The 14262-nt window shown below is 39.5% G+C and overlaps 3 protein-coding genes and 1 long non-coding RNA gene across 4 annotated transcripts in view; all 4 read right to left on the bottom strand.

Annotated features, from left to right (window-relative positions):
- LOC146992404 (cell adhesion molecule CEACAM6-like) overlaps nt 1–4289 on the bottom strand; it is a 41028-nt gene extending 36739 nt beyond the window's left edge. The window contains exons 1-4 of the mRNA XM_085786230.1: nt 4101–4289; nt 3145–3504; nt 2796–3005; nt 1932–2195 (exon numbers count right to left, since the gene is read on the bottom strand). Of these exons, the coding sequence (XP_085642356.1) occupies nt 1932–2195; nt 2796–3005; nt 3145–3504; nt 4101–4173 (907 nt within the window). The 5' untranslated portion in view covers nt 4174–4289. The remainder of the gene's footprint in view (nt 1–1931; nt 2196–2795; nt 3006–3144; nt 3505–4100) is intronic.
- Nucleotides 1–14262, bottom strand: part of LOC146992398 (uncharacterized) — a 91235-nt gene that overhangs the window by 43630 nt on the left and 33343 nt on the right. The window lies entirely within an intron of this gene.
- LOC146992403 (uncharacterized) lies at nt 7573–10229 on the bottom strand. The gene is made up of 6 exons (XM_085786243.1): nt 10016–10229; nt 8822–8967; nt 8622–8692; nt 8360–8449; nt 7968–8066; nt 7573–7859 (listed from the first exon to the last, which is right to left on the bottom strand). The coding sequence occupies exons 1-6, from the start codon at nt 10166–10168 to the stop codon at nt 7747–7749; spliced, it is 672 nt and encodes a 223-aa protein (XP_085642369.1). The 5' UTR covers nt 10169–10229; the 3' UTR covers nt 7573–7746.
- Nucleotides 12166–13446, bottom strand: LOC146992402 (transcription factor HES-4-like). The gene is made up of 2 exons (XM_085786255.1): nt 13324–13446; nt 12166–13216 (listed from the first exon to the last, which is right to left on the bottom strand). Exons 1-2 carry the CDS (start codon nt 13444–13446, stop codon nt 12884–12886), a joined length of 456 nt encoding a protein of 151 aa, XP_085642381.1. The 3' UTR covers nt 12166–12883.

The following is a 14262-nucleotide window of genomic DNA, read 5'->3' as shown; positions in this document are numbered from 1 at the left end:
GCTGACGTATAATCCGTGCGCCTGCATTATCCAATGCGAAAAAAAACCCCCACACTTTCAGCCCGGATTTACTCAAAAATAGAATTTTGCACAAAGTTTGGCCTACATCGTCTGATAGATGAGTTATTACACTAATTTTATGACCCAGAGTGGGCTTAAATTCAATTTTCTTTTCTGTACACCTTTAAAACCTGTTTGTGTTTGTTCTGAGTAGGTTTATTAAATGTCCTACAGAGTAACTGTAGATGTTCAGTAGCTGGGACAGTGAGGAGACCAGAACTTGTAGCTACTCTTCTTACCTGTGACTCAACTCAAAGTTCACAAAGTCCACAGGTAAATAATACGCACAGGAAACATCACAGACACTTCAACCTGCGATCATAGAAAACATGTAAAGATGCTTCTGTACACAACTTCCTTCCTCCTTAAATAATGTGAATGTAGTATGAGCCAGATAGCAGTAGATAAAACTTAAAATGAAGAAGGATTGTAACATGTGGTTTTGTGCAAACTATGAATTTATTAATGTAATTAAAACCCAGCAACAGAGGGGGAACAGAAATATGAAAAACATATAAAGACATCTAAAGACAGCACATTAAACATAGATTATTAAAAAAAAAAAAAAGAAGAAATATCTATTCAATGACAGCTTATACCGCAATTGATGTTTAATACTGTCAACGTTTCTAAATTAACAATGATCAAAATACTTTTGTATTTTAGCATCTGCTAAATTTGTTCTTAATTTTCTCAATTCATCATTAAAACTATTTACAATTGAGGTTATTTACAGTCATGAGTTCAACATCTTTGAGATATTTCAATGCTAAACTTTTCTAATTACAGGTGGGTTGTCAAACAAGCTATCAATAGTGGACCTTCACATTTGGTGAACTATATCCAGCCTTGATGAGTGACCACAGAGATTTAAAGCTCAAATATAAGATCAGATCTACTTCAATGAAAACTGTCTTTGCAACAGTAACATCCTAAACTAAACCCTAACTAACTAAACCATAAGGAACCACTGCACTGTGACACATTTCATCCATAAAGAGACAAAACTGAGGAAAAGTCATTAATTAAAACGTAATCTGTCTCCATAGCTGCTAAATAAAATGATCAGATCCAATGAATGTTGTTCTTCTTCCTGTTTCCATCAGGTGAGTCCCATCTTCACTTCAACAGCATCTAAAAACATCACATCAAACCTGTGTAAAGTTACAGTTGTAACTCTAAATGTGGAGTCAGCATGTTATTGATCTGTTGTTATTGAATGTGAGAGGCTCTGACCTGACTGTAACTTCACACCAGGTCTTCCTGCTCCTCTGTGTCTTCTGTCTGTGCTGCTGTGGTGACGTTCTCATAATCAGGACAAGAGTCCACCTGATGGACAGAGGGGATGAAATGAGACTCGTTCATGAAGCCTGCACACAATTACATGTCATTTAGAATATAAGTTACACTCAAACACAAATTCACTTCACATCCTCTGTAGTTTCCAGAGTATTTATGAGCTAAGTTGTGTAGTTTTGTAGTTTCTCAGTGTGTCTCACCTCCACCATCTCTACAGCTTCATTTGGTTCAGGGATTGAACTCTGAGTTTTCTTCTTCCTGGATTCAACCCAACAACAACAAATACAAAATATAACATTAATGAAATTCATAAAACATAAAACTACAGGGAGTAAAAGAAGAAAATAAAAGAGAAGTGAATAAGCTGATGATTAGTTTGTTTTACTTTGTCCAGAGACTGAAGACTGTAACCAGCGTGATCAGCATCAGGACCATCAGAGTCGACCTGATGATGTTCATGATCATTACTGATTGACCTGGAAAGTGAGAACAACAACAGGAGATATTATCATTGAGGTTAATGAGATGTGGTGCAGTAAACAGGTGTGTGATGATGAATGTTCAGAACTCACCTGGAACAACAACAGTCAGATTTAAGGTGGACTTCTGACGTCCTCTTGTGTTCTGGGCTTCACAGGAATAACTCCCACTGTGTTCAGGTCTGAAGTCAGTGATGGTGAAGATCTGTCCTGAAGCTTTTGGTGAGTCTTCATCTTCCTTGTACCAGGTGTAATTAGCTGCTGGGTTAGCATCACTGCTACAGGTCAGATTGACAGAACTGCCCTCCACTATCTCAGCAGAGGGACTCACTGACACAGAGGGAAGCTTTGGAGCATCTGGAACAACAAACACCAACAACACAGTTTAACTGCAGAGCTACATGTTGTATTTAAATGAGAAACAGTTCATAGTTTTGTGTTTAAATGCAAATTTAAATTTAAATTTAATGTTGTGTCTGGAAAAACGTTGTTCTGATTACTATTCAGCTTCATATAGGTTTAAAATAAACTCTCACATTTCACATCAATAGAGATGCTTCCTGACGCTGTCACCCCCATCTCATTCCGAGCTACACAATAATACTCTCCAGAGTCAGAGGGCTGGATGGAGCTGAAGACGAGCTGTGGTTGGTCACTGAAACGTTTGAAGTCCTTCTTCCTGTACCAGATGTAATTAGCTGCTGGGTTAGCATCACTGCTACAGGTCAGAGTCACTGAACTGCCCTCCACTATCTCAGCAGAGGGACTCACTGACACAGAGGGAAGCTTTGGAGTATCTGGAGGAGGAAATATTGCAATATTAAAACTGTTATGTACAACTTGAATCACAGTAGAAGTGAATATTATGTAGTTGGTAGTTTATACAGAGGTTGATCCAGTATGAGACATAAGGTTTTAGTTTGACATTGTATTAGTGAAACTGTGGAGTAAACTCACACACTGGAGGAGAGCGGTGATCCTCACATCCTTTAAAAGCACAGGAATATCTGTTTTTATCATTAACAGAGACTCTGATGGAAAATGTTTCCTCCTTCATCTTCAGTTCGTTCTTGTACCAGACAAATGAACGACCATCAGCTGCTTTAAAACTGCTGTGACACTTCAGCTCTACCTGGTCTGATGATCTTTCCACCAGCACCTGGAAGTCTGAATATGTAAAGAAAGAACAGACATGAACTAAACTAGAAAAGTACAAACACAGAGACACATAAAGATTCTCAGTCGTCAATAATAATAATAATAATAACTTGAACCAAACTGATAAATATTCCAGTGAAAACGTTACCTGTGACAGACAAAGTCACTCCAGGTCGCTCTGTATATTTACCATCTTCATTTGTTATAAATCTGAACCTGTAATCAGCTGAGTCGCTCTCTCTCAGGTCTCTGATTGTCAGAGTGCAGCGTTTCCTCTCATTACAGTGATTCTCCACACGACCTCTGTAGTCTGAGTCTGTTGTCAGATCCACAGCATCATCATTATTCCACCTAGTGAACCAGAATCTTTGCTGAACTATAGTATCATAGCCATTTATCTTTGATGGGTAACTGTATGTGCAGCTCATTTCCACTGTTGATCCTTTAGAGGCACAGATGTGAGTGTCACTGTAAGTCCCTCCCCAGTCATCATCCTGACCCTGTATCACTGTAACACAGAGCACAGCAGAAACCACAGTCAGACTCAGAACAACACTGAAGTTTTATGGAGCTAATTCAACATGTAAACCTGCTACATGACTAAAACACATTTACTAAAGTAAGTAAGTACATTTGTGATCATGCAGGTGTTTAGTTTGAATGCATGTAAAATGGTTTTCACGTGGCGTGCGGTGTCAATGTAAACCATACAAGGTGTGGAAACATCACACTGACACCACCAGATAACAAATAATAACTGACAATGTTAAGTTCCTTATTTTGAGCCTTGGTAACCGTTCTCTTGTTTTCTTAAACCAGACGTACAGACATTTGTAGATAAACTCTACAGTTACTGAATCCTTCAGATGAACCACATACAGCTTCATTCATAAAGTTAATTGAAATAGCGCCAGCCTAACTGTGCAATAGATATACAACAAATACTCACATGTGTTTTAATGATTTGCATCATATGAGGTCAAATCAACCATCAAACTTGTAAAAACAACTATTGAAAAACTGATTATTGACTCAAACCTATTTTCATCTTGTTCCGAGTGTGTTAACTAAATGTTCTACAAAGTAAATGTAGATGTACAGTACCTGGTACAGTGAGAAGAAGGACGAGGACAAATCCACTTGATGCTGCTGTTAAACTCATCACTGCTCCTCTCATCTCTCTGTGTGACTTCAGACACAATATAACAGATCAGCTGCTGAACATTGTATGAAAGAAACATCAATCTGATCAAAAACCTGTTCTAGTCTGATAAGAGAGGAAGAAGATGATCGTCTGTGAATAGCGCAGTGAGCAAAAGATAGAAACAAATGATGAAAACAAGAGACTTCCTTCCTCTTTTTTTTTATTTATTCACACTGTGTACGACTACACCCTGAAGAGTTGAATAAATTTCCTTTCTTAAGAAACAGATTTTATCATCAAATTTGCCATGTTGCAATCTTGCTCTTAAAGCAGAAGTAAGCGATCCGGTCGTTTTGGCTAACTTCTTGTCAGCCGATGGAGTTAGCAGCCCCCGCCCTCGTCATGGATCTATTGGTCCTCGTCCCTACGTCACCACATTCACGCACATCCCTTGGCTGCACACACAGCCCTTCATGCCGTTCTCTCTCCTCATTGGATAAAGCTTGTAGGATACAAGGAAGTATACAAGAAGTTTTCTCCTCGGCTTACAGCAGAGCAGAGTGACTGACAGACCCGTGTTTCGGACCAAACACTCTATATAAGTGATTGCTGTCGGAAGATAGAACTATTTAAGACTTATATTAACACAAGCATTCCGCTTACTTCTGCTTTAAAGGACAATTCTGGGCAAATCCAACCTGGGGTTCTAGTTTCCTAATATTTTAGGTGTAAAATAAGGATTCTGAAGATTTTTGTTTTAATTGCTCCTGTTATGCAGTAGTTCTGTCTGTCCCTGCATCGCCACGGCGCTGTTTAGGCTGTTTACATCCCTCAAAGCCACATTTTTTGTCCACAGACAGCATCAGATGGCTTCGAACATACACCGAGAGGGTTGTTTACTATAAAACACATCAGCTGCTGAACATTGTATGAAAGAAACATTAATTTAATCAAAAACCTGTTCTAGTCTGACAAGAGAGGAAGAAGATGATCGTCTGTGAATAGCGCAGTGAGCAAAAGATAGAAACAAATTATGAAAACAAGAGACTTCCTTCCTCTTTACATCATGAATATTCAGTACAAGTCTGACCTATACTGTCATCTTACACACTACTCAGGAAATCCTGAGATAAAAAGGAGAACTAAAAACAGATTGAAAGATTAAAAAAGGTTTTTCTGATCTGGTTTTTATTTCTCACTGTTAATTCAAACTGTCTCATAGAATCAGAAAAAACAAAACACACTGATGATCCAACCTCCACTCAGTCCTCACCAACCAGGACACAAGAGACAAAGTGTGAGAATGCTGTTCCTCAAAAGCTTAGCTTTCAAGACAGTCATTGATCTGTTGTTATTGGATGTGAGAGGCTCTAACTTCACACCAGGTCTTCCTGCTCCTCTGTGTCTTCTGTCTGTGCTGCTGTGGTGACGTCCTCATTAACAGGACAAGAGTCCATCTGATGGACAGAGGGAACGAAATGAGACTCATTCATGAAGCCTGCACACAATCACATTTTATCACTGGTTTCTGCAGTTAAAGTATGAATTCATTTCAGTTTCAGAGCATTTATGAGTCAAGTTGTGATGATGTTGATGTAGAGTAAGTTCTGTTAGTGATGTAGAGCCTCTCTGTCTCTCACCTCCATCATCTCTACGGTTTTCATTGTGATGATGAATGTTCAGAACTCACCTGACACAACAACAGTCAGATTTAAGGTGGACTTATGATGTCCTCTTGTGTTCTGGGGCTGTTATCAACATCCGGGGTCTGTAGGTTGACCTACTGACCTCTGACCTGGATGATGTCATCTCTGAGCATGGCGTGGCTCATTCTGATAATATGATTCCACTTCGGCATTCAGGTCCATTTTTAGCGCAACTAGCCAGAGCTTTAGTAGGTCCAGGTTGCGGAGATGAAGCCTGTTGAAGGTGAACGTCAATTGTTTGCATCTCGGGGAGGTGCGTGGCGCAGTGGTCCTCAACGCAGGCGTCCCGGTTCGAATCCCACGTTGGGCAGACATTTCCTGCATGTCAATCCCCCTCTCTCTGCCTCCCCCTTACCTGTCTATATCTCACTGTGCTATCAAATAAAGGCAAAAAGGCCAAAAAATATACTTAAAAAAAAAAAATTGTAAGCTTTTATTTCGTATTCTTTAAGGTGCGTTCACACCGGACCTTTTATTTTTGTCGCTGTCGCTCGTATCGCTCCGAAAAAAAAACGCTCCGTCGCTCAGGTGCAGACGCTCGTCAATTTGGCTCAGAGCCACAGACTCGCATTTTCGCTTTGATGGCATCATGCCCACTGTCATGTGTCTCTGTTTACACCGGCACCACCGGGATTACGGCAGCCAATCAGCGCTGAGCGACTGGCGGCCAGAGAGTTGGGATTTCTCATCTCGAGCGACGGGAGCGACTTGAGCGAAAAAACGCTCCGTCGCTCCAAGCCCCAGCGTTTTTTCGCCTGGGTGATTAAACGCTCCATCGCTCGTTTGCATTCACTTAAAGGCATAGTTCACCCTAGAATGATATTTCGCTCATTATCTACTCACCCTCATGTGGACTAAGGGCTGGAAGAATTTTCAGAGTCCACCGTCCCTTCTCTGAGTTACAGGGGGTCTCAGCGTAGCAGTGCATTTCAATGCAACGGTTGCAAAGGGACACCAGAGCTCTTCGTAAAAAAACACACACAAAAAAACATCCAAATACCTCCATGCTGCTCGTATGTAATGTCCGTCTTGTGCTGAAGCCCCAAATTGCGTATTTGTCCTGAAAAAAATTAAATAAGTCTATATTTTAAGCTTGTTTGTAGCGGAAGCTTCTCGAAGCTCCTCTTCCTGGTCCGTCCAAATCTCGCGTGATTTGCGCCGGCGTCAGTGCGGTTACTGCGAATCACGCGAGATTTGGACGGACCAGGAAGAGGAGCTTCGAGAAGCTTCCGCTACAAACAAGCTTAAAATATAGACTTATTTAATTTTTTTCGGGACAATTACGCAATTTGGGGCTTCAGCACAAGACGGACATTACATACGAGCATCATGGAGGTATTTGGATGTTTTTTTGTGTGTGTTTTTTTACGAAGAGCTCTGGTGTCCCTTTGCAACCGTTGCATTGAAATGCACTGCTACGAAGGGACGGTGGACTCTGAAAATTCTTCCAGCCCTTAGTCAACATGAGGGTGAGTAGATAATGAGCGAAATATCATTCTAGGGTGAACTATCCCTTTAACATGTAAACTCGTCGCTCGTTCTAAAAACAAAAGGTCCGGTGTGAACGCAGTCTTATTATTATTGTTAATATTATTATTGTTGTTGTTGTGTAACTGCTCCTCATTAGGAACCTTAATAGGCCTATCAACTCCACTGCTACTCCTGCAGGTCAACAATTCTGAATTCCAGATAACAGTAGTCGCATAAATGTTTAATAACGACCCAATTATATTTTCACTTATTTATATGACTTTTATTCCATTGATAAAAAATTAAATGGTATATTTGTTATCAGTTGGTTAGAGTACTGTACAGTTGATTACAGTTACCATGACCAAAGGTCATTCCACGTTTCCTTAATCCAGTCACAGGCAGCCTGGAAGTAAGTACGAGGTGCCTCTTAAACAACACACTCAAAAAAATTTGACTTTTCCAATCTTGCCGCCATCAGCTCATCTAGTTCTGAATATCCTTTGTCAGAGGGTCCAGGTGGCGACGGGCAGTTTTCATATACTGTGCAGGGAACAAAAAACATACACAGTTCATCATCACAGTTGACTGGAAGGACAAAGGACATTTTCTAGTCCACAAACAATTATTTTTTTGTTGTCAAAGTCTCACCATGATCTGTGTTGAAGACCACCACTTTGGACCAGCCCAGACACTTTATCTGTGTCTCAAACTCCTTCATCTCAGCAGCAGTGATCGTCTGTCTCCTGCCTATAAAACAGGTGACACATTTAAGATGAAAGTTTTGTAATGATATTCTGTCTTGAAATGTCTGCAATACACTGCATTCACTTTAACCCACACTACTGCGCGCACACCGTGTTTAGTATATTTATATTATATTAAAGGCCTCTTAGGAACATAAACAGTGACAACTCAATTAATTAAGAATATATTTTGACATACGACTTACAGAATAGTAAAACAATAAAGCCTATAAAAAAATTGCATTGTTTCACTTCATCATACAGTTATTCTAAAAAGTATCTTAATCTTGTCCTTACTGAGAAGAAAAAGAGCAGACATGTAGTTATTCCCCCTCATAACAACGCAATCAGGACATCCACTTTGCAGCAGCGGAAGTTGGTCAGATGCTTGAAACAAGAAATGTGTTAATGGAAATAATACATAAAATGTTTGACATTACAGGCACGATATCATAAAGAAATTTACACTTCATCTACATTTGTTAAAAACACAAAAATCATTAGCCACATCTAATACAAGAATTTAACAGTGCACTCAGTATATTGAAAAACTTCTCACCATGATCAACATTATATACAACGTTGCTCCCATGGAATTCTAACTTGGTACTGTTCTGACAATATCCGAACCTGTTGAGGATTTCATAATGATATGTACCACACAAATGCTTTGGGTCATGATACTGTATCATCAAGGTATGAATCTTTAAAAGTCAGATGCAACTTTTAAAGATTGTTACCAGTGAAAAGACTTCTTACGTTTTAACGTGAGCGGTGGTTCCATAGATGTTTGGTTTGCCAGTTGAGGTAAAATCAAATGCAAAACTTGGCGAAACAGCATCAAACAGAGTTGGAAAAAAACAGCCACTTGATGACAGACCTATAAAGTACCATCTCCCGGAGAACTGAAATAACAGAAGAGGGACATTTAGTTTATTCAGTTCATTTATTTTGACTTTAGACTTTTTAGACTTTTATTTATTTGCACATAAGAAATAAAACAAAGCATTTACTTATCTCTCTTTACTAGTAAGAAAGATATGAAAAATAGATGTGCAGGTGAGGTCTGAAACCCGAAAGGCTTATAACATGACCTCACCTTGATCTAACAGATAATTGAAGCACAGTCAAGAAATAATAATCACATACCTTGTGCTAGGTATGGAAATAATACAATTAAAAAAAAGAAAGGAAGGAAAAAGATGAAAAAAAACAGGGAAGATGTTGGTAGTGAAAATAAAAGTAGTAGTAATTATAACAGCACTAAATAAATAAATAAACAAAAAGACGTGGGAAAAGAAAGCGAGACAAAAGAAGAGAACAGATGAATTAAGTCCAAGTAAACACTAAAAAGGGAAAGAAAAGAAAAACTAAAAAACAAAACAAAAAAAAACAAAAAACATGGGGCGCTAGGAAAGCAGAGTTAAAAGTCAAACCATGTTTTGATGTTCAGTTAATTTTAACAGTAGTTTCTTTTTAAATATTGCCAAGGAGGAGGAACTATCGGCTAATTGACTATGTTCATTCCATAACAGAATTCCTCTGTATTTGATGGTGTACTGCCCTCTGGTGGTATTACAACGGGGTCGGTGTAGGTGACCTGCTTGTCTTGTAGCGTGCGAGTGGAAACTTGAATTTGTGCGAAAGTATTGTTGAAATTGATTTGGTAATATGTGACTTTGGTGCATTGCTTTGTATATGAAGATACTTATTTGCAAGATATTAATATCAAATATGGTTGAGATTTTCAATTTGGCAAACAGCGGGGAGGATGGAGCCCTGAAATTAGAGTTAGTGGCGGTTCTAACGAAGCGTTTCTGAAGTAGATGGAGCTTATGGAGGTTGGTAGGATAGGTGTTGACTCTTTGTTTGGTAAGTGTAGCATAAATAGGTTCAACTTATTTCTGATTGATACAGCTGCTGCAAAAAGAATAAATGTGGAAATAAACTTACATCCGGCCCTTGGTCCAGTGGCTTGAGGAGATGCTCACAGGTCAGTGGTGCAGACTGGCTCACTGAGGTGAGACTCAGCACAACAATAGCAACACACAAGATCCTCATTATGACTCTGATGCCTCTGTGTCCACAGGTCGGCTTTATATCCATATCACTGACCAATTATTTTGGGCCTCATCGACCCACCCTCTGACGGAATGATACGCAGACTATAGGACACCAAATACTAATATTGAGCGTTATGCCAGTAAAACCTTCTGTAGTGTTTACTCACCAAACAAACTGTCCTGCAACAGGGGTAAAGGGGCATCTAGAAGCCAATGTCTGTTTCCTGATACAACTTTGAAATACCTTTGTCTGTCTCAAGAAATTACTCAAACAAATATCTCAGAAGTGAACTAAAAGCTCCTAAGATTTCTCTTGATATTCTCAACTGCTCATCTGGTTTAGGGTTTAGCAGAGCAAGCATCTTTCATCCAATTTACAGTTGTAGACTGTAACAAGACCAACTACATGCTTTGTTGACTGATACTCACCCAACTGCCTTGCAACAGGGGTGAAGGAGAATCTAGTCAATGTCTGTTTCATGTCCATATTAGATTAAAATGTAGTTCTTATATCATTTATTTTTTAATTCAAAAGAGCTGCAGGAATGTGTAGTTGGCACAGAGGTGGTGGTGGTGGTGCACCACATTCAAAAAGTCAGTGTCTGAAGTCAGCAATGTAATATCTGAATAAGCCAGCATGGTTTTAAAAGAGGTGCTGTGAACAGATTACACTGTAACTGAATCCTTTGGCCTCAATCACAAATCACAAAAAATATATTTTGAGCAGCATCAAAAGCTGCGTCTTTGCTAAACTCCCTTGTTACAATTGCTACAGAGGTTTCTGCTCCTGCAAGGCACAAATGGATTAATAGTGTGCATATGCCTTTCATGAGATAACCGTGTGGTCAGCCAGTAACCATCAGTTTTGTCAGCTGAAGTTGGCTAATGTTTAAGCGAACGCAGGCTCAGCTGACTAATTTTAAAATAATGCAATCTAAAATGCTATAGCTATTAAATGCCTTTCGCTGCAAAAGAAAAAAAAAGAAAATGAGTAATTTATTACACAAACATGATAGTGATAATAAAATATAAAAATCTTAAATCTGGATTAGCTCTGTTGGTGGGCAGACACAGCCACTATTGATTATGAGGTTAGTAAGGTTACTCATTTGCCCTCCATAACTTCAGCTTGATGAAAGCAAGCTTTTGACTTCTAGTCATTTGTACTCAATATTTCAAGTTGATTAAAAAGAGTAATGAGGTATGGTGATGAATGTGATGCACAGGAACTTGTGCACAACTGCCGGTGGACTTTTTTTGTAAGTATAGTTTTTGGGGCTTTTCTGCCTTTAATTGACAGGTTAGTTGTGAGAGACAGGAAATGGGGAGGCAGAAAGGGGGGAAATGACATGCAGCAAAGGGCCACCCCATGTGGGGTTTGAGTCGGGGGCTGTCGCAGGGAGGACGAGCCTCTGCTCATGGGGCGCCTGCTCTGTCCACTGAGCTAAACAGCGTCCTGTTGGACTTTTACCTTTCCTGACTGCTGCAGCTTGTGCAACTTTGAACATTTCATCACCCTCAGCTTGAGCATGCTGTATGGATTTTTTATTTTTTTTTATTTTTTACTTGCAGTCAATGGTTTTTCGGAACCCCAAGCCAGCACCTTAATAACTGAACTGTGTTTCAGGTCAATTCTCCACCTTTTATGGAAAATCACCTCTACTGTATATAAATAATGGTGCCCGGCCCTATCCTGGATGTCTCCAGAATTACTTTTAACAAGTTGGTTTTCCTGAAATCCACCGACCTTTAAAGAGGAATTATGCAAGTCTGGTCATGGCCATGTGCATTTGTTTTGATGTCCAACTTTCATCACTGTGTGAGGATCACAATGACACAGAAACACAACATTTCGATCTGACAGTGTTTGTTTATTCAACAAGACACAATGAGACACAACAAGCATGAAAGTTTCAGTGAGACGTGATGATACATCACAACAACAACTTGTAGATTTCTACAAGACACACTGTACTCAGAGAGAGTAAGGGGACAACTGTCTTTACAAAAGACAAACATTTTGACACTTTGTTATTGAAAAAAAGTGACAATAAAAAATGACCAGACAACAGGTCACATTCTTGATAACTGTAAAATTCAGTTAATTTTCATAATGTAGAAACTTATTGTCACTGGAAAACTGTGACAAAGAGACATCATCAACACCTTTTATAAAAAGAAAAGGATAAACATGTTGATCTTAAAACAGATCAATTTTCATTCGTCACATAAAGAAAAGGTCAATTATGACAAAATGTCCATCAACAGGACAATTAAAATGTTTGATCAAAATGATCAATAAAATCTAGTAAAACTTAAAAACAAACAGTGAACACTAGGATCTTACAACAGATCCATTGTTAATAATCAAATAGATTAAATGGATTTAAAGTCCATTAAGACGATATGTCCATAAAAAGGGACATTTATCACCTTAATCAATACTATATAGATAACAAATGTTACCATAGCAGTATTTGTCACTGATACATGACGTACAGTGAAGCATAATAATATGAATTGCTAAAGCAATCATATTTGATTCATGCGATATGCATGACAATTTGTTCTCCTTCTTAGATTGAAAGATATAGTATCAGTTGTTTCCAGTAGGAAAATAAAAATCCATCAAGGAAAAATAAAAGTTTCTGTTCATACAGAAGAACAAGTCCTTAAATTTCATAGAATTCAGTTGTAGTGATGTTTGACCAACATGGTGGTCTCAGTTTATCAGGGAGTAAGTCCAGTCTGTAGGTGTCTACCACGGCCTCCAGAGGGCGCTGTTGACTGGACTCTTCTCTTTGGTGGTGCTGCTGTGGACTGTGGAGCTCAGGAGAGAGAAGTCAGCCTCCATCAGGCTCTTATCAGAGGAAGACTGCAGCTTGTTGACATGGTTCAGCAGTCTTCTCTGCTGTTGATTCTGCTGCTGCAGCTGTGTCAGGAAGCAAACTGTCATCTCCAGGATGTCTGCTTTCTCCAGCTTGGAGTCCGGCTGCTGTTTGAAGAACTCTGGACCCAGGAGAGACTTGAGCTGCTCGATGCTGCTGTTGATTCGCTCTCTGCGTAACTTCTCCACCAGAGGCTTTCTGATCTGTAGAGAGAAGAACAAAGTCATTAATAAACTGGTCCTGGAGTAAAGTGTTGCATCAACAAAGACAAGAAGTCAAGGATGAAGATTAAGTTGAATCTACAATTTACCTTGTGAGTCACAGTCAGGTGCTCGTGAGAGTTGGTGATTGCTGCAGTGATTGTAGGAGCCATGGCTGGATCTCTGTGCTGTAGAGGTCTCTGTAGAGAGAGTCTGATCTCCGCTGGCTTCATCCCTCCTATTTATAGTCCCACATCTCCATATGAATGTGTGGGTCTTGGTCTGGCTGGAGTTTCTCACACTCTCAGCCAATCAGAGAGGCTAAAAATAGTAAAAGGACTGCTGGGCTGCCACATGCTCGGTGGTCATATTGCCTGGGGAACAATGGTTAGGTCTCAGGGGAGCAGGTGGAGCACTGAGGGGTGATGAAGAGAGACTCACAGAGCTCTGTGTAACTCTGGGAAAGTGTTGACCCTGCAGACCTGCTGCCTGATGCTGGGATCAATGACTTTGACTGAGCAAATGCTGATCATTCTTACACGTGGGACAGTTAATCACATCTGTGATTACAAAACCATATCAATGATATGTGACGGAATAAAAGATGTTGTTTAGTACAGAATTTAGCATGAAAACATATCTACCCAAAGTTAAATCTAGCAAGTCCAACGAATGCTGTTTATTCTGTCTTAATAATATATCAAAGTAACATTTTCATTTTGAACTTTTTGTCCTTTTTCTGCAAAACAAAAACAGTATTACTGTATATTGGAAATTAATGTAATTGTGTATTACACAGGGCTTTAACACCCATGCAGTATTTAGATTGTGTATTACACCAATGATCGTCCTGATGTGGCACACTCTTCAGACTCGTGTCCTGTCATGAGTGTGAGTAGACAGTTTCTCTCAGTTTCCCACACTGCCTCCCTGTGCTGTGGTCAATGAAGCACAAAGGGACTTTGAATGAGCTTGTGTGACTGATAATAGACGTGTGTCGAAGCAGAAACAGAGCCTGACGTCACCGACCATCTGGAGGGAAAGACCAC

Source organism: Trachurus japonicus, chromosome 1, assembly GCF_045865225.1.
Source record: "Trachurus japonicus isolate A0001 chromosome 1, Traja_1.0".
NCBI lineage: Eukaryota > Metazoa > Chordata > Actinopteri > Carangiformes > Carangidae > Trachurus > Trachurus japonicus.
Note: the sequence above shows the minus strand (reverse complement) of the source record. Positions and strands in the feature narration are given on the sequence as shown.